This window comes from Macadamia integrifolia, chromosome 12, assembly GCF_013358625.1.
Source record: "Macadamia integrifolia cultivar HAES 741 chromosome 12, SCU_Mint_v3, whole genome shotgun sequence".
In the NCBI taxonomy this organism is placed as follows: Eukaryota; Viridiplantae; Streptophyta; class Magnoliopsida; order Proteales; family Proteaceae; genus Macadamia; species Macadamia integrifolia.
In genome coordinates this window covers 14,381,545-14,400,775 of record NC_056568.1, presented here as the reverse complement: position 1 = coordinate 14,400,775, position 19,231 = coordinate 14,381,545, and the positions used below count along the sequence as shown (strand labels likewise).

At 36.0% G+C, this 19,231-nt stretch overlaps 1 protein-coding gene across 3 annotated transcripts; it reads left to right on the top strand.

Moving 5' to 3' along the window:
- The first annotated feature begins 4,873 nt into the window (after nt 1–4,873).
- On the top strand, nt 4,874–17,342 carry LOC122057517 (anthranilate synthase alpha subunit 2, chloroplastic-like). Of its 3 annotated transcripts, XM_042619635.1 has the most exons (12): nt 4,874–5,413; nt 5,506–5,695; nt 10,904–11,091; nt 11,209–11,398; nt 14,208–14,359; nt 14,565–14,680; nt 14,799–15,045; nt 15,130–15,186; nt 15,482–15,634; nt 16,228–16,308; nt 16,505–16,591; nt 16,727–17,342. In XM_042619635.1, the coding sequence occupies exons 1-12, from the start codon at nt 5,060–5,062 to the stop codon at nt 17,048–17,050; spliced, it is 2,139 nt and encodes a 712-aa protein (XP_042475569.1). In that variant the 5' UTR covers nt 4,874–5,059; the 3' UTR covers nt 17,051–17,342. The 3 variants fall into 3 exon arrangements, with proteins under 3 accessions (XP_042475569.1, XP_042475572.1, XP_042475573.1); XM_042619639.1 differs by lacking the exons at nt 4,874–5,413; nt 5,506–5,695 and adding an exon at nt 10,557–10,752; XM_042619638.1 differs by lacking the exons at nt 10,904–11,091; nt 11,209–11,398 and having other exon boundaries at nt 4,877–5,413.
- The last annotated feature ends 1,889 nt before the right edge of the window (nt 17,343–19,231 follow it).

The window sequence follows — 19,231 nt, the reverse complement described above, 5'->3', positions numbered from 1 at the left end:
TATCGGTATTGCTCGTCGTATCGGTCGGTCAAAATTAAGATACGTATCGGAGGGTATCGTATCGTATCGAAGATACGCTAAAGATACGCACATAAATGGATAGGGAATACATTTTTATACACTTTTGCATAAAAAACAGTTAAAAAAAGCTATATATATAACATGTAGAATGCATAAATACTTAAGTAGAGAGATCGTATTGATAGACAAATATATTGAGTTGAAAATGTTCAAAATGATGAGGGTATCGTATTGATAGACAAATATATTTTTTTGAGAAAAATCAAAATTTTCCATGGAAGTTGTAGAACACTTGCTTTTACATAACATATAAAAAATCTAAACATTTTTAATCATTGAGCATGAGTAGATCTAAGAAATTTAAAAAAAATTGAAACCCTCGTTTTCTCTTAAAAAAAGTTTGTAAATCCTTATAAATCCAATGATTTCATGTAATAATGATGCACAAAATGTGATTCTAAGTATGATGAACCTTAGATTTGTAAAAAAACTTGAAAATCTAAGGTTAAAGTTGAAAAAAGTGAGAAAAGATTCAAGAACTTACTATTCAAACTTTCAACTTTCAAGTTCAAGGTTCTTCTTGGACTATGTTTTTCTCCTTCTTTGAACCATTTACTTCCATAATGTTTCTTTCAATCTACCATTTGAGTCTTCAAAAAGGTGTGTGAATCAAAGGGGAAGAAAGAAGAGAAATATAGAAAACTGTTGGTGAGAGTTTAAAGTGTTTGTTTCAAACAACAAAAGGCACATTCACACTTAAGTAGCCGTATCGTACTGATACGGTACGATACGTCTCGATACTATACGATACAGTCGATACGTACCGATACTCACGGAAATTTTCATATTTTCAAAAGTTCGTATCGCATAGTATCATACGTATCGGTACGGCACGATACGATACGACAGATACGTCAATACGCAAAAGAGGACCCAAAATTCCATGTAGCGTATCGGTATGTATCGTGCCGATGCCTATCGATACGGATACGTATCGGCCGATACGGAACGATACGCACCGATACTTAAAACCATGGGGAGAGGAGAGAGATTGGGCATCGCATCCATTGTTTGAGCAGTCTCAATACATTCATTGTGCATGAAATGCTGGACGAAAACTGAGCCATCAGTTAATATTGGACAATTCTGTTATGGGATTTGATTTTACCATTGACCATGGTTTCAAGTATTGGTTTGGGATTTGATTTTACCATTGACCATGGTTTCAAGTATTGGTCTGGGATCGGCTATATTGGTATTGGTTGAGACCTATCCCTGATTCGATACCGATCCGATATGGTTATCCAGATAGTTTCAGGGGTAAAATAGGAAAAAAGTAATAGAGCAGTACCCACCGATTCCATCCGATCTAGATTGGTATCGGATCCGTAATGGAAGAGACCGATACCAATACCAATACCGATGCCATCCCCTAAATCCTTGCTATTGAGTAAAAAGTCTGATTTCTGTGAGACCAGAAAAAACAACAAGAGATCATTAGGATATTGAAAAACCTGTTCTTATCGGAGTCAGGAATGAGATCAAAAGTATAGAAATACATAAGGGTTTGTCTAGTTGTAACCTAGGTAGGTTACAAAAGGCTTGTAACCCACTTCTAGTTACCAAAAAGTCCTATATTGTGAAAGAAATGATTGGTTCAAGGGGATTCAAAAAGTAATTTCATGTGTTTATATTCTCAATAAAAACTTAAAAGCTGTTGCACTACTTTTTATGACAAAGTGTTTAAAAAATGATAGAAATGGAATTTTATCCTCAAATAGACCCATCACCACGTATGAAATTTAAAATCTCAATTCCTCGTCTCTAAAGTCCAACATGGGATTGAAAAAAAAAAAAAAAATTATACTAACCAATGGGTGATTGGGTTTACTGCTTTGAGTAAGGGTGTCCATTTTCAATCCGAACGGGTAGGACTAATCAAGAGAAACGTGAAACAAACCTTTATCAATTTGAGTTTTTATCAAATCGGTAAAAAATCAAATTGGACCAAATCAAGCAAATCGAAACCGTAAAAAACCTTATAACAACTTAAAAAAATTACTAAAAGAACATATTACCTATAAGAAGCTATTAAGTCAACTCAATAAAAACCGAATTGGTCTGAATTGAAATTTGATTTCAATTTGGCCTAATACTAGATAAAATCTAGATCAAAATGACCAAAATCGGATATGGATCGAATCAATCACAAAAACCTCATAATCAGCCATTTTGAAACAGCTTGGATAGGTATTACTATGGTCGATTTGGATCGAAATTGGTTTATTCAACCAATGATTTTAAACTCGAAATTGAGTATCAAAACAATCCCTCTAGTGATTCCAATCCTAAATTGACCATTCTAGAACTGCCGGAGTTGGATAGTTCACGACCAATTCTAATCCAAATTGGCTAATACCAGAATTTTAACTCAAAATCAAAGAGTGAATTGGTCCCTAATGATTCCAGTCTAAATCAGATCCGAATCAATCACAAAAATGCTAGAATTGACACTAAATTCCAAAAACCAACAACCCAATCCCAAAAATCCTAGACATGCCATCCTATAATAATCAGAATTGGGGTTGTTTCGAACTAGCCAAATCAACTAGGGATTTTAAACTTAGAATTGGAGATCGAACTGATCATGGTTTCAAGTCTCGGTTTGGGATCGAAAGTATCAGCTGAGACCGATCCTTGATCCGGATCGTTTCAGGGGTAAAACAAGTAAAACGTAGTACCTTTTATAAAAATCAGGGGTAAAATAGGCCGATACCCACCGATCCCATCCGATCCTGATTGGTATAAAATTGGCATCGACAGAGACCGATATCAATACCATCCCCTACATCCTTGGAACTAATTCCTACAAATTTTGATTCAAATCGAATCAAAATTGGACAGAAAAAAAAACCCTAGAATCCCTCAAATCTTAAGACCAACAATCTAGTCCTATAAACCTTATAATCGATTTTAAACACGGAATCAGAGATCAAATCAATAGTTGCCAATATCAATCCAAATCCAAATCAAACTGGAATTGGCCAGAATCAATCCCAAAACCCTTATAATCAACCTATAAAATATATTATAATTACAAATTTTCACATGTCATCATTATAGTAGTACCAAGCCTACGATATTGCTTTACCAAAAAAAAAAGCGTACAATATTGCCATTTGTCATCTTCTTGGATTTTTCCTTTCTTGAAAACACTAGCATATTAAATACAATTGATTTCTTTGAAGAGAGAGAGAGAGAGAGAGAGAGAGATGATTAGAACTATCTTACTGACCTCATCTCTAATGCACAACAATAGAAATTATTGTAATATAATTGATACATGAATTTCTGGAAAGAGGTTTTATTTTCTAAACTTCAAAAAACAAAAATGAAGTCCACCAGAAGTTTTAAACCCTAAAACCCAGAAAAGCATTGGACACGCCGAGAAGAAAGATAGTCTTTACCTGACTCACTGGAGATGATCTCGCCGAACTTTAAATCATAAAAATCAGCCAAGGTAACAGAAAGACTCATGAGGAGGAAGACAATCAGTTGGGGCGAGGGGTTGTTTGGGAAGAGTGTATTCATTCTCAAAATTACCCCTCATTTTGCCGTTTAAATTAAAGTAACGATCCAAAAAGTTTGAGGTTGAATTTACTTTTGTTAACCTTAAAAGCAATCACAAAATGACAAAATAATGGGGACACATCAATTTAGGTTACAAGGGTTTTGTAACTGGGTGGGTTACATTTAGACATACCCAATACATAATAAGGGAAGAGAAATAAATGCTAATTTTTTGCAAACTTAGTTCTCAACCCCAGCAAACCTTGGTTCAATTGTTTTTGCTTAGTTTTTGCAAACTTGTTAATGAGCTAGTGTATGTAAGGTTAATTGATGAGGGTATAATGGTTATTTTAATACTTTAAGCATGATCAACTTCCTAGCTAACATGATATGCAAACAAATTCATTGTTGCAACTCTTTGGGTTGCGTTGGAAAAGAATTCCTACTAAAGAATTGACTTGATTGAACGGTTCATTCTAATATGGGGAAAAATATCATTACATGATTGCACACCCCAACGCCAAACTACAGGGGTGGCGAAAAGACCATTTTACCCCTTGGTTGGATGTTAATATGCCTCCCCTAGTTGGTACGATGGCCACGCGACCAAGTAATGATCCATGGCCCCTCTAATATATATCTTTCTCTACCCAACATTGAGACAAATTATCATTGCAAATCTTAGAATATGTTCTCTTTCTCACTGAATCATATATCCGCGGGTTTTAGAAATTGTTATGAGAAATGGGAATGCCAAGCCTATTTTCCATTTTGTTATACATTTTAACAATAAATTATTTTGTAAAATTATTTCCAAAAAAATACAAATTAAAACTAAAAAATACAAATAAAAATCTTACCATAGACACCCCTAGCACAAGGTCAAGGTGTCAAAATGCTTTTTTTTTTTAATGAAAAAATATTAAAACAAAGAAAGAAAAACAAAACCTCTCAGGCCAGTCTTGTTTCCCTAAGATCTCATCGCTCTAATACCAGTCCAACTAGAAAGCCAACCATAGAAAGCCAAGAAAAAACAAGTCTTGTGTGCACTGATTTAAACTCAGCCTGACTTTGTACTAAGTCGGAGTGACAGATATGACTGGGTTCCTTTGTCACGCGACACGTTTTCTAGCGCGTTTTCAATGATTAGAAACATCTTAGGCTGCGTTTGAATGCATTAGACTGTGTACCTGAGCATTGAATGTGCATTACACTCTCGCCGTACAGATGAGATACCTCTTAAGTAGCTCGTTGCTACAAATCTGAAAGTGAGCTACTCTTCGCCCATTCAATGGATCCAGTTTATGACTACCGACCCTATTTAATGCTTACATTTTACCTCCTGAGATAAACAAGCCAAATAAGATTGCAGAGAGGAATTAATAACTGCTCAAGAAAGCACCAAAACCCTTTTCTTCCCAATCAAGCTTCTAAAAATCTCAGCTTTCAGCCTCCTGAGATAGAACCAATGGTGGAATGCCTCCCTGTTTCATATTTGGTTTCGCATTGTCCCTCTTTTCCCAACAGCAAAACCTTTTTCATAAGAAAAAGAAGAAGCTTCAATTTCTGTCTCTTCAGCTCCCGCTCTTCATTTTCCAGATTCAAATGCTCCCTTGTTGCCTCTCCTCCATCACTACCTGCAGAGTTCGTTGAGTTCGTTGAAGCATCAAAGACCGGAAATCTTGTCCCGCTCTTCCGTTGCATATTCTCCGATCACCTGACTCCGGTTCTCGCTTACCGATGTCTAGTGAAAGAAAATGATTGGGAAACTCCGAGCTTTCTGTTTGATTCGTTTGAGCAGGGTTACCAAGATTCGATTTTGGTAAGATCAAAAGGTATTTGCTATTTGGGTTGGGTTGTGTCAGCATCTTTTGAATTTTTTTTTTTTTTTTTTTTCAATTAAATTCTGTTTAGGGACGTTACAGTATGGTGGGGTGTGAGCCATCGGTGGAGATTGTGGCGAAGGAGAGGCGGGTGATCGTCACGGACCACCGGGAAGGGCGGAGGACGGAGATGGTCGCGGAGGATCCAATAGGGATTCCTGAAAGTATTATGGAAGGATGGACTCCCCAGCTTACCCACCAGCTTCCTGATACGTTTTGTGGTAAGTTCTTGTTTTTTTTCAATTTACTTACTGCTAGGTAGGAAACGCTGTACCAAAAAAAAGATTAAAAAAAAAAAAAAGGCGAGGAGTCTCATAAAATTTTTTTGTGAGGGTGGATCAGGTTCCTATCCTTGGATTTAGAAATCACTTTTTCTCTCTCTTCATTTAATACATTTCAAATATATGAAATAGGGCATATAAGATTGTTTTTGCCGATAAACTTGATCTAGATTCAATTTTTGTACGCTTATTCTTGTTTCTTCGGACATAAACTTAAGGTTATGTTTGATTGTAAGGAAAATTTAAAGGGAAAGAAAGTGAAGATTTCAAACTTAAGAAAGGAATTTTTATAATCATTATCTTATGTGATGCGTTTGCCCAAAAAAAAAAAATATTCTCCTATGTGATGTGTATAAACTTTTTTTTTTTTTACCATATTCAGTAATGATATACTTTTCATGTCATTTAATTTTTATATTTATAGCAAAGAATTTTAGATGATAAATAAAATGAAATTTAATAATTAAATATGAAATAATTTGCAATTAATAATATAATAACATGAGATAATGATTATAAAAATTTATTTTTTAAATTTGAAATTTTCATTTCTCTTCCCTTTAATTCTCTTTTAAGAAATATCTACTTGAATGATTGAAATTTTGACACATAACAATTTATAAAATTCCCTCAATATATAAGGATCAAAATTTTCATATAATTCTTTCATATGGAAGAATCAAGCCATGGTCACAGATTTGTAAATAGATTTTTTTTTTATATATTTATATTATAGATATTTTTTTCTTTTTTTGGAATTGCAACCTAGAAAGAGTATTTTATAGAGAGTCAGATGTTAAGATTGATAAGCCCTAGGGTAACTTCCTTATATATATATATATATATATATATATAGGGAGAGGGATAGGTATGCCGCCGATATCAAGTATGCTAACGGATAGCACCAATAGGAACACATGATGGAATATCATTCAGGAAGGATATGGGGGTCATTTCAGAAAAAAGGGAAGAGAGAGATAGACACAATGGGTGCTAGCATACTTGATATCGGCAGCATACCCAACATTTTCCCATATATATATAAAGTTCTAACAATTATAGAGTTTGCCAAGTTGGTAAACATAATATTTTAATCTAAAACACAAATTACACATGGGATATTTAACTTTCGGAGAAAACTACACCTATTATGGGATTGGGATTCTCCCCAACACCAACGACCCTCCAACGATCCATCCAAGGGTTGGAAAGGTTTGGACACACATCCCCAAGTGTTGGCAGGTGTTGGGATGTGTGACCAAACCCCCACAACCCTTGAATGGTTGTTGGAGGGGCGTTGGAGGGTGCAATCATTGGAGAGGAGCCTGATCCGAGTAGTGAAGTAGTTTGTTTGTTTGTTCGTTTTTGTTTTTGTTTTCTTGTTTTTTTTTTTTTTTAATTTTTATTTTTTTTTAAGTAGTGTAGTAAGCCTGAGTTATAAGAATTATTTTTAGATGCATTTAACCATAAGTTTGATATGTACTAGGAGGATCCTTTCTTACCTACGGTGATAAGTTGAGTAAGAAAAAAGAAATATATAGGAGATTAAGATAGTATTGAGGGCGGTGGATTTGAGCTCGGAGAAGAGTTTGCTGGATAAGTTTTTGGTTATACAAAAGAAGCCTGACCTCCTTTACTCGTGGAGTAGTTGTTCGGGTTTCACAGTTTAATTTCCCACTTCTCATTCATCAATAAATATACATAGAAGTAATTATCCAAACTAACACCATAGCTATCAACTAATCACTCTTACAACTTCTCCACTTAACTCGTCCGACTACTGGTAACTGTAAATAATTGACCCCAACCACATAAGTCGAGTTAAATAATACAACTAACCACAACTTATATAACACAATACATGTAATACCTATAGTTCCACGTGTGCACCCTCATGCATGCAACATTTCATTCCCCTTGAAATTGTCCTTGTCTTCAAGGACCTCAAGGACAACGAAATTAAAGGTAGTAAGGGTTCGCCAGGATCCCATTTCTTAATAGGACAAACCCCAATAATGAAGCAAAAATGGCATGATTTTCTTGAGCGATGGCCATCTCACAACATGCAGACCTTACTGTAAAGGGCATCAAATTTTTTTCTAGTAACTTCTTCATAGATATTGCATGAACCTTTATAGATTTTGTGGCTTTAGAGATGTGTAACTTGAAAGAAGTGGAGCATGATTTGCATTGCTTGAGCTTCTTTTCTTCTTTGTCTACTCCGGGTGCACTGTTGTTGGGCAACAACTCAATGGCATTAGTCTCATCTCTGGGGAGTGGCGATGAAATGGTAGTTGAACTCCCTCAGGTGTTACATGGAGGCCTTAAGAGTTCTTACCGTTTTCAACCTCAGTGTTGGGTGTTTGATGTGAATTTAGCCTGTCAAATAATTCATTAAGACACAAGTTGTTGTTTACCCTCCAGTTTGGATAAGATTTGTTGCTATCCTTCATTGAGCGTGCTTGCCTCACCTTCCAACCTTTCCAACCATTGATCCATAACTTGCCTCATATATTGCCAAATGATATACACAACGATGATTCTTGCTTACCAATTGTTATAAGGTGAATAAGAGGATCGAAAAATAGGAGATTAAGACAGGATTGAGAGTGGCAGATTTGAGATTAGAGTAGAGTTTGCTAGATAAGAGTTGGCTTTACGAAGGACCTCCCAACTCATAGAGTATTATTATTATTATTATTATTATTATTTTTTATTATATATATATATATATATATATTTTTTTTTTTGGGGAGGGGAGGGGTGTTTCTAAGTCTATCTTCCCACTTTTCATTCATCAATAAATACACGTCAAGTAGTCAACCGAGCTAACTCCATAAATATCTCGTAATCACTCCTACAAGTTTTTCCCTTTAACTCGTCGCACTGTTATTAACATCATATAAACCTCAACCGCATAAATCGACTTACGTATTACAACTAGTGGTGCAAGTTTGGCCTTGATGGTCCAAAACCCACCCTTGGCCCACCCTGATCCCGAACAAGTACCGATCCAAAAATTTTGGCCTTGAGGGCCGGACCGACCTTGAGTATGGCTTAGGGAGGGTAAGGATTGATGTCTTTGGCCCGCCTAGCCCACCCTGAACCTGGCCCTATTTTTTTACCCTGACTTTTGCTCTGATTTTGGCCTGACCCGGCCCTCGGTTTTGTCCGTGATGTTGACTTTAGATTTTTTATTTTCTTAGGATGTTCTCTTTGTTTAATATGACAAGGGTTTTAAGATCTTCATATTGTTTCCCTTATTAAGATGATCTCTTTGTTTATCATGACAGATAATTGAAATTTTTTAGATTATTTGCTTTCTTAGGATGATCTCCTCTTTGTTTACCATAATAGTTGGAGTTATTTGTATTATTTTTTGGCGTGCTATCATCTTCGGATGTGTCATTTTGCTAGATAAGGGTGTCAAACGGGACAGGGGACAGTTCTGGGTAATTAAGATGGTTCTTATTGCTTTCAATGCCAAAGAGGCCAATTCCAAAATCAACTCATTTACTAAATGGTTCCAAAACTAGGATTTGGTCCTATTCGATAATGGAATGGTCTAGTTTCGGTTCCTCAATAGTTATGAGCTTTTAAAATCTCATATACTCAATTAACTTCTTCCTCTTCTTCTTTAGTAACTCTACGAAATTAAACCTAACTTGAGTCGAATCACATCCTTGTATAAGGAGGTTAACTAGTCCCCTTGTACGGTGGTAGGCTGCCTTGTATCCTTCATAAAACCGGCTACTTCTCTTCTAGTTTATCATGGCTATCTTCTTCTTCTTCTCCTCTTTTTCTTTCTTGTTTTTTTTTAAGGATCAAGTTTTTGTGTCCACAGTGAATCAGAATTCATTCACCATGTGGCTTGAGATGCACACAGGGGGTATCAGGACAGTATTTTAGGAGCATACTAAAATGGTGGGTGAACCATCTTCTATGGTTTTAGAAAACCATTTTCCTTTTTATATATATATAAAAAAATTAGAACCCACGTATTTTTAATTTTACTTCGTTTTTCTTCCCAACTTCCCCATGCTGGTACTGTTCAAGAACTCCTCCTTAGCCTTACACTCTATCATCAGTTTCTTCTAGAGGGGCTGGGGAGGAAAAACAGAGGAGAAGGATCCATAAATTCTATTCAAGCAGTTTATGTACCTACGGATGATTTGACCGACCCTGTTCCTGCCACGACATTTGCCATTTAGACGCAGGTGGGGTGGGGGTTGCAAAGGGCGTTGGGAGGAGGAACAAGGGATATGGAAAGATTGCAGAAGGGATTTAGGAGGAAAGACAGACCGGTGGGGAAGGGGATTGTGGAGGGCGTTGGAAGGAGGTCCAGGAGGATATATATACACAGTATGAGAGTGGGGGAAGGGGAAGGGGAAGGGGAAGGGTGTGAACTGACCCAACTGATCAGCCTTAAATTAGGTGCCTAAGTTGGTTGGTGTCAGGCTGTCTGTCAGCCTAGAGGGTTGGCAGTTACCTCTAAACCTTCTGCTATTCGTAAAACCAATAGTTCCTACTGGTCGACCAGTTTGTGCTTAGCTTATTCCCACTTTAGAACAAGAACTGTTACTATGAATTTTTTTAAGTTGGAATTTAATTAATTATTATTATTATTTTTTTAAAGTAAGAGTTGGAATTAAATTTCAATTTCTAATTTTCCTTAATTCCCACAAATCTGTCCAACGTTCATTAAACCAACAATCTCAACTGCATTCTCAAAATCTTTTAATCTTTTCTCCCACCCCGCCTTAATATTGATAATTAAGAAACTCCTTTGGTTTCAGAGAAGATCCAAAACCAGAGCGAGAATTTACAATTCTCACTCTCTCTAATGAATTCTCTGAAGATGGATACTCTAGGCCTTTCCTCTCATTTCGTTCCATCAGCTACCCATTTAACCTCTCTGGGTTCCTTCAGAACCAGAATCTCCCGTTCCTGTTTCCGCACTGTGAGATGCTCTGCTCTCTCTGTTTCTTCAGCTTTAGGTATCTCTGAAATCATTCTCTTTCTTTCTTAATTAACCTATTCTGGGTTTTATGATTCTTGTTGAGGGAAAGCTTTTGATCATTCAATTTCGTTTTCTTTAATTTGATATATATATATATATATATATTTTTTCTGATTCAATTCTTCCAGCCCAAAACGATGCAGAGAAGTTTGCAGAAGCTTCTAAGAAAGGAAACATAGTTCCTCTTTATCGGTGCTTATTTTCCGACCACCTGACTCCGGTGCTGGCTTACCGGTGTTTGGTTAAAGAAGATAATAGAAGCGATCCAAGCTTTTTGTTTGAATCAGTCCAGCAAAATGATGGATTTCCGACCGTTGTAGGATCTCTCCGTTCTCTAATTTCAAGTTTATTTATTTATTTTATTTTATTTTATTTATTTATTTATTTATTTATTTATTTATTTATTTTTGAGTGTTATAATTGTGTGTCTTAGGGACGTTATAGTGTGGTTGGAGCTCAGCCAACGCTAGAACTGGTGGCAAAGGGGAATTCAGTGACAATTATGGATCATGAGGAAGGGATTAAGACTGAGGAGATCGCTGAGGATCCAATGGTAATTCCTCGTAGGATCATGGAAGGTTGGAAACCACAACTCATTGACGAGCTACCCGAGGCATTTTGTGGTAAGGTGTCCACGGTTCTGTTTTTTTCCATTTTTTGAATGGTAAAAAAAGGCCAAGAAATGTTGGAATATGGTGAGTTTCGTTTCAAAACAGAATTTTGACACAAATAGAAAATTATGATTTTGATCCGAAACATCGTTTCTAGAACATAATGACTACCAAATGCAGCCTAAGGAAATTTCGTCGATTTGATTTTGTTTTTGGTTAGATTTGGTTTTGGTTTGGCTTTGATTTTTTGTATCAATTTATAATCGGGTTGGTTTTTATTTTGGTTCGATTTGTATTCGTATTACCCTGTGTAGATATACAAAATTATGCAAAAACCTGATTTTTTTATGAGTTTTAGGCTGGTTCAGTTTCTTACCAGTTTCTTTTGGTTTCGATCTGGGATTTGTAATGGCTTTGGTTTGGTTTTGGGTTCATCTGGTTTTCAATGCGGTTTGGTCTGATTTTGAGGTCAGAATGTCCCAAATTGAAACCAGCACAGTAAGGCTTTGGCTTAGTTCGGTTTTATCTGGGCCATTTTTGGTTTGGTCTATTCAGTTTTACTGGTTTGGGGCTAGGTTTTGACACCCCTAAAGGCATGGTTCTAAAAGTCGGATGGGATTAGTGAGTATTGGTCAAACTGAATTGGTTCAGTTCAGTATTGGCCTTGACTGATTCAATCCTAATACATAGATATGACTCGAGGGTAAAATTATTGTGAAGTATGTTAGTAGATGAAAGTTTTCTTATTAAAAAAAGATTTAATTAAAATCTTCAATTCAGATGCAAAAAATACTTAAGGTGTTCAATTGACCCATAAATGCTCCTCCAAGTTGGTGGAAACAAGATATTTTCTTCACTGAAAAATGAAGATAGTACAATTATAATGCATATTTTGTGAATGGTTTACTAATGAAAGAGTGTATGAATATGAAATAACTAAATAATGAGTTTTTTTATTTTTTTTTCAAATATAATTATAGAGGTTTATTGTCTATCAAATGATAACTTAATATATGAGGACATATTAAATGAAGAGGTTAAACAATGAAAAGTAATTTAAGTTAAATGAACCACCAATGTGAACATTAACTTGTTATAGCATTTAATATAATTGACTACAAACACCGGTGGAGCTAGCATGATGAATGGACTTTTTTGGTGGGCTAAAACTCAAAATAAAAGATATATTAAGATAAAGGATGTAGGAGGTTATTCATGAACCATCACATATTATAGGGTATATTCTGATAGATTCATAAGGATGTCTCCATCCCTTCCCGGTCTGTATCACTGACTTTTTCTGGTTTCTTCGATTTCACCAACAGAATCTTAGTAAAACCCTATTTTATCCAAAAGATCATTCTTCCCTTTTAAGCCTCTCAATGTTGTGCTTAAGAAAAATGTAAAATCTAAAAGCTTTGATACCAATTTGTAGAAACGAAAACTTAACATGATGCATAAAATAATGAAAATTATAAACAAACAATCACACAACGCAAGGATTTACTTGATTTAACAAGATTGCCTACTTCCACTGTGAAATGAGATTTGCTTTACTATCAATGGAGAATAGTGTTATAGATGCTCATCATCACACCTCTTTTAGATTTAGGGAATACATTCTCTATCAAATCATAGCAACAAGGTACAATTTATTGAAACACACAAGTAATCTTAAAAATATTTCCTCAGGGTTGCCACTCTCGTGATATAGCTAAGCCACCTTAGGTTGCTGTCCACTTTAACAACCCACATGGTCCGTTAGTAACTACATGTGGTTAGTTAGTTACAGTTTGTTACTCTATGTAATATAAATATGTAACCGTGACATTATCTAATTGTAAGGGATTCAACATCCATCATCTCGAACCCCCGCCAAATCATCGAGGTTCAAGCCCTGCGGCCATTTAACAACCATTTGGAATCATCCCACAAATCTTTGCAACATAATACAAGACATCGTATCCCATTCATTTATGCTTCTTTACTTTCAATTTTTCATATTGGATCCATGTAGCCGACCCCATTCAGTTGAGATAAGGTTATGATTGTTGTTGTTTTTGTTGTCGTCATATCCCCACCAGTATCAATACTATGTCATTTACATATGAAGTTGAAAATGTAGGAACGTATATCATCATAAATGTTTGAAATTGTCTCTTCTCAACATAAAGCAAATTTTCTTCATACAAAATAATTGAAATAACAATACTAAAAATGATTCAGACAACCTACATCAGATGTGTCTACATGTGGAATAGGGGTGTACTAAAAGAAAAACTCTGCTTCTAGTCATTCGTGTTGATACGTTGTGGACTAACATAAAATCCATATAGTGTTTATTTAATTCTACTCACTAGATCAGAGAGAAAAGTCAGAGAAGTTTTTCATTTAGTGGAGAGAGATTAAAATCCTGGTTAGATTGATGTTCTGTTAATTTATAGAGACAATCTTTCATATTGGTTAGATTGATGATCTTTTAGTTTGTACTAGATTTCCCAAGTTGTGTACTTCTAAAAAATAGAAAAAAAAAGGACATATAGTGCATGAGACTCCGGCCATTGCAGGGTTTGGGGAGGGTCATAATGACCACAGACTTACCCTTGATTGGCAGAGAGAATATTTCTTGACTCGAACCCGTGATCACTTAGTCATAATCGAGCAATCTTACTGTTGTGCCAAGGTCTGCCCTATTCGCAAAGTGGCTGTGTATTTTTAATAAAAGATACACATATTTCCTTCCTTCTTTTGGTCTTAATATATGGAGAAGTCATAGTAATCCCTGTAAATCCTAGTAGTAACATAATGCCATTATGACCAGGTGGATGGGTTGGATATTTTTCATATGATACTGTTCGGCATGTGGAGAAGAAGAAGCTTCCATTCTCTAAAGCACCTAAAGATGATAGAGAACTGGCTGATATTCATCTAGGCCTTTATGATGATGTGATAGTGTTTGATCATGTGGAGAAGGTAATACTTTTTTTCTCTTCTTCTATTTGGATCCATATAATATCTTGGGACTCCTGAACAAGATATAGAATTCAAGTTCAGACCCTTTGACTATATCATTATTCATGCATATGCCTTTCCTTACCTCTCTCTCTTTGTTATGCTCAAATTCTTGGGGTATTTCCTTTATCATTGAGGGGTTGTTGAATCTTTTCTTTGTGCTCAGAGAGCATATGTGATCCATTGGGTGCGGCTAGACCGATACACTTCGGTTGAGAAGGCGTATAATGATGGAATGGATAGGTTGGAACATCTAGTATCCAAAGTTCAAAATATTGACAGGTTAGTATATAATTTTTCTGCCATTTTCCATCCTTTTATGTGATTAACATAATACACATTAGTCCACAAGTTTTCACTTTCAGTTTTTTTTTTTTTTTTTTGGATTGTGAATTGCTAGCCCAAGGCTAAATCATGGTTCTGTGGGGTTATACACTCACCTTTTTGGTTCTTCACTAAAGAAGTCAACCATGACAAGTGAAGCATATAGGGAAGCTGTATCAAAAGCTAAAGAACATATTCTTTCTGGGGATATTTTCCAAATTGTGCTAAGTCAACGTTTCGAGCGCCGAACATTTGCAGACCCATTTGAAGTATACAGGGCATTGAGAGTTGTGAATCCAAGTCCATATTTGACTTATATACAAGTATGTTGGCTTCTCTCTAAAGATTTTCATATTTTACTTATCCTTTAAGTGCTTATGATTTCTGTTTATTTTTGTCTCAATCAGGCTAGAGGATGTATTCTGGTTGCTTCAAGCCCAGAGATTCTGACTCGTGTGAAGAAGGTAAACTGATACAGAAGCCATTCCCTCTAAAAAAAATAGAATCCAATGTTGACTAATGTGTTTCAAGGTTATAAAAATTCTTTTTCAATGCCCTAAAGATGACCAGAGTCTCACTTAGTCCTAATAAGGTATAGTAAAGGTTTTAATTGTACAAAAGTTCAATCAAATCTTGGATAATGTTCATTTTAATTCTAATATTTGCAGATATTATTATATGTTTATGCATTTATCTTCCCAAGCTCTTTTCTTCTACTTCTTTCTTTGATATAATCAATGGGACTGTTATTGTTAACAGGGAAAGATTACTAACCGACCCCTTGCGGGAACTGTTAGAAGAGGGAAGACGAGTTATGAGGACAAGATGAAGGAAAATCAGTTGCTAAATGATGAAAAACAATGTGCAGAGCATGTTATGCTAGTCGATTTGGGACGAAATGATGTTGGAAAGGTTTCTCCTTATTTTTTCTTTCACGTGAAATAGTTGGATAGATTTTAAATATCCAGCCTTTGAATTACATAATTTCTTTGTGATCTTAGTTGGTGGCTTTTGGAGTTATCAAGGTCTAGGTTTTGCCATTTTATTATTTCCATTGCAGTTTCACCCAGCCCTTAGTTTCCCAGAAGAAGGATTGAGCTTTATGGAGTTTATCATACTCAGACCTTTTCTTTTCTCCAATATATGCTCTTCTTTCTCTTGCACATTTAAATTTCCAAAGGAGGTCTGGGGGTTTGGATTTATAAGAACTGAGGCACACCATAAAGGGAGAGGGAGAGAGAGAGAAAGAGCATTGCTGTGCTACCAGTGACTTGAGTTCCAAATCTTTGCACTCTTGGTAGATTCCACTAATCATACAGAAAATTTTAGTATGCTATTACTAAATGGATTTCATTACCTCTATTTGATGCTTTTAGCTATCAGTGAGTAAAATGTAATGAATAACTATATCATTTCTTTTTTAATTTTCTGAGTTGTAGACTTTGATATGAAATTTGTTTTTGAGGTTTAATGGCTTATTTATCAAAGTTATGCTGTTTCTTTAGGTCTCCAAACCTGGTTCTGTGAAGGTGGAGAAGCTAATGAATATCGAGCGGTACTCTCACGTAATGCACATCAGCTCCACAGTAAGAATCACTGAATGCAATATTTCTTTTTATCTCCATCTATAACATCATCACTTGCATGAAGGGATATATGCCCTGTAACTATAAATTATGTTTCATTTTGTAATATCTTTGAACCTCATACAGCTTCGAAGTGTTCATTTTACTCCATAAATTACGAAATCTTTAAATGACGAATTCCTGGCCCTTTCTGAAGGTTACAGGTGAATTATGTGATGACCTCTCTTGCTGGGATGCCCTACGTCAAGCTTTGCCGGTTGGAACAGTTAGTGGAGCACCAAAGGTATTCAGAAACTTTCTTATTTCATGATCATCTATGATTTGAGTCAGAACTTCCCTAATTACTCTGGAACTAGTGACATATCTGGTTTTGGCCAGGGTAATACCTACTGAATCTGTTTTCCTCTGTTTTTAATAGGTGAAAGCCATGGAGTTGATAGATCAACTAGAAGTTACCAGGAGAGGGCCATACAGTGGTGGATTTGGAGGCATTTCATTCACTGGAGATATGGACATTTCTCTTGCTCTTAGGACAATAGTTTTCCCAACTGGGCCGCATTATGACACAATGTACTGGTATGGAGATGCGAACAGACGTCAAGAATGGGTGGCTCACCTTCAGGCTGGGGCTGGTATTGTTGCTGACAGTGTGCCTGATGATGAGCAGAAAGAGTGCGAGAATAAAGCTGCTGCTCTTGCTCGCGCCATTGAACTAGCAGAGTTAGCATTTGTTGAGAAATGAAGGTGTCACCATTGAACTTCATTGTTCTCCCAATGGTTGCATTGCTGTACTGTGTTTTTTTTTTCTTTTTCTTTTTCTTGGGGTTTGGGGGGGGGGGGAAGGAAAGGAAAGGAAATAAAGTATTCAGAGGACCATAATTCCAATGAAAGGAAACTTAAATAGTCTAGAGAAAACATTGATTGATGATACCAATAACTTGAAAGAGAACTAGAATATGTTGGTATATATATTTTTTCACATTCAAACAGTAACATAGCATGAATATGAACAGTAATCCCCCACCCCCTCCTAATTTTGGTGTATCATCCTTTATTTTGTTTCTACCACCCCCCAGGTTTTTTGTTGAAATCCTCCTTTTGATGGTTATTATTAGCTTTAGTTAGGTAGGGGTTTCCCCCTTCATTTCATTCTTTGTTTTGGTGATCACAAGGTTTGCCATCGCCTACTGGCTTCTTTATGGATTAGCCACCTGCAGAGATTGGGATGGGTAGAGGGCCAAACTAATTTTTCCTATCAAAGACCAACCAAAATGCCACATTTTGGGCTTGAGTCAGATACTAGACTTGCTAAGTTTGGGGACTCAGGTCTGAAAATGCCACCAAACACTGGATGTCCTTTCTTAATCTGCTAAAGTTGAAGGCTGGGGAGGTCAGTTTGAGATAATAGAATTAGTAGGAAGAAATGATTCTGTGATGGATGAAGGAAAATATATTAAGCTCTTCTGTAATTGCCACTGTCTATCTGAAATGAGCTCTCATAGACTTTAAGATGTTAGAGATGATCAGAGATAATAAGGACCAAGTTTTGGATAGATAGGACCAAGTTTTGTACCTTTATCCTCAATTTGCCACATTAAAACTTTTGAAAAAGGGACCCATAGGAATTGTCAGGATTGGGTATCCTCCTATCTTTATTGAGAGGTCAACAGAGGATGCCTGTAATAAACTTATGAGAGAGGGGCACGTATGCTAGTGGGTTACCTTGGAATCTTGTGTGCTAACAAGATTTTAACCATAGGATTTGAACATATTAAATAAAACCGTTAGATGAAGGGAATAATATCTAAACTTTCAATCCATCTGCCACACCCTTTCCTCTCTCTTTCTGTCTCCCCGCCGCAACCCCAACCACTCATGAATCTACATTCATCGGAAGAGTTCGAAAAAAGGACAAACTCTGAACTATGTTTGGGCGTCTCTTCTGGTTATTCACATAATTATGAACTCCCGGATGAGTATGTAACATTTACAGGAGCCATGGGATGTTATTCCAAACTCATTTTCATGCAAAAACTCCACCAGAATGTGGGATTGCAAAATTTTCCACTAAGCCATATCTCCAACTCTCAAGAAAATTGATCATCCTGTAACAGAAAATGAGCATTTTGCCTAACATTACTTAGGCTATCAAATTGGAGGTACGTATGCATCCATATTTCCATTTCTTTTATATAAAAAAAACATATATAAATCCACCGGCTATCAACAAAAAAAGCAATCCAAAATAAAGACAAACAATCGTAAACAGACTCAATCAAATCGATAATGTGGACTTTCCTGAGCATCCCACATGTGATATCCTTTGGGACAAAATTTTGGAGGCAATTCCCACTCAATAGAGCATCTTGACATAGACGCTTTTGGCTAACAAATTTGCTACCAATATTCCCAAAAGCCATACCAAGCATCTTAATATTCTGGAATCAGTTGTTTTTCCAATGTTCCCAATGTATACAATTCATTGGCTGACTTGTATTTCCATTTTCGCTGGATGTTTTACAATTATCCTAATTGATGTTTTTTCCTTATCACTATAGCTTGGAATCATTTGGGCCTCCATATGGCACCACCATCTCAACAAAACTCAACCTGTGGGCTACGATCAATATATGCAACAGAATATATAATTAGATCCTGCCTCGGAGTAATACGTTGCTTGGGCCTTCATGCTGAACAATTTGCAGAGTTTTCACATCACCCACATCTCCTCGTGTCTTACCAGGAGTATAATTCCTTAATGGGTCTGCTGGAGGCAAAGGCACAAGTTCGCAATATCACATACCTATAAATTCAAATCATTGAAATAGCCAAAATTAGAAATAAAAAACAGGCGATTTAGTATGAAAACGTCTATTTGTGTTTCCATTTTTATTCCCTTATCTAACAAAGAAAAAAAAAAAAA

Coding starts and splice junctions, on each gene's coding strand:
- LOC122057517 (XM_042619635.1), top strand. CDS start 5,060: ATGGTGGAATGCCTCCCTGTTTCATATTTGGTTTCGCATTGTCCCTCT. Junction 5,696..10,903: donor GCTTCCTGATACGTTTTGTG/GTAAGTTCTTGT, acceptor CAATTCTTCCAG/CCCAAAACGATGCAGAGAAG. Junction 11,399..14,207: donor GCTACCCGAGGCATTTTGTG/GTAAGGTGTCCA, acceptor CATTATGACCAG/GTGGATGGGTTGGATATTTT.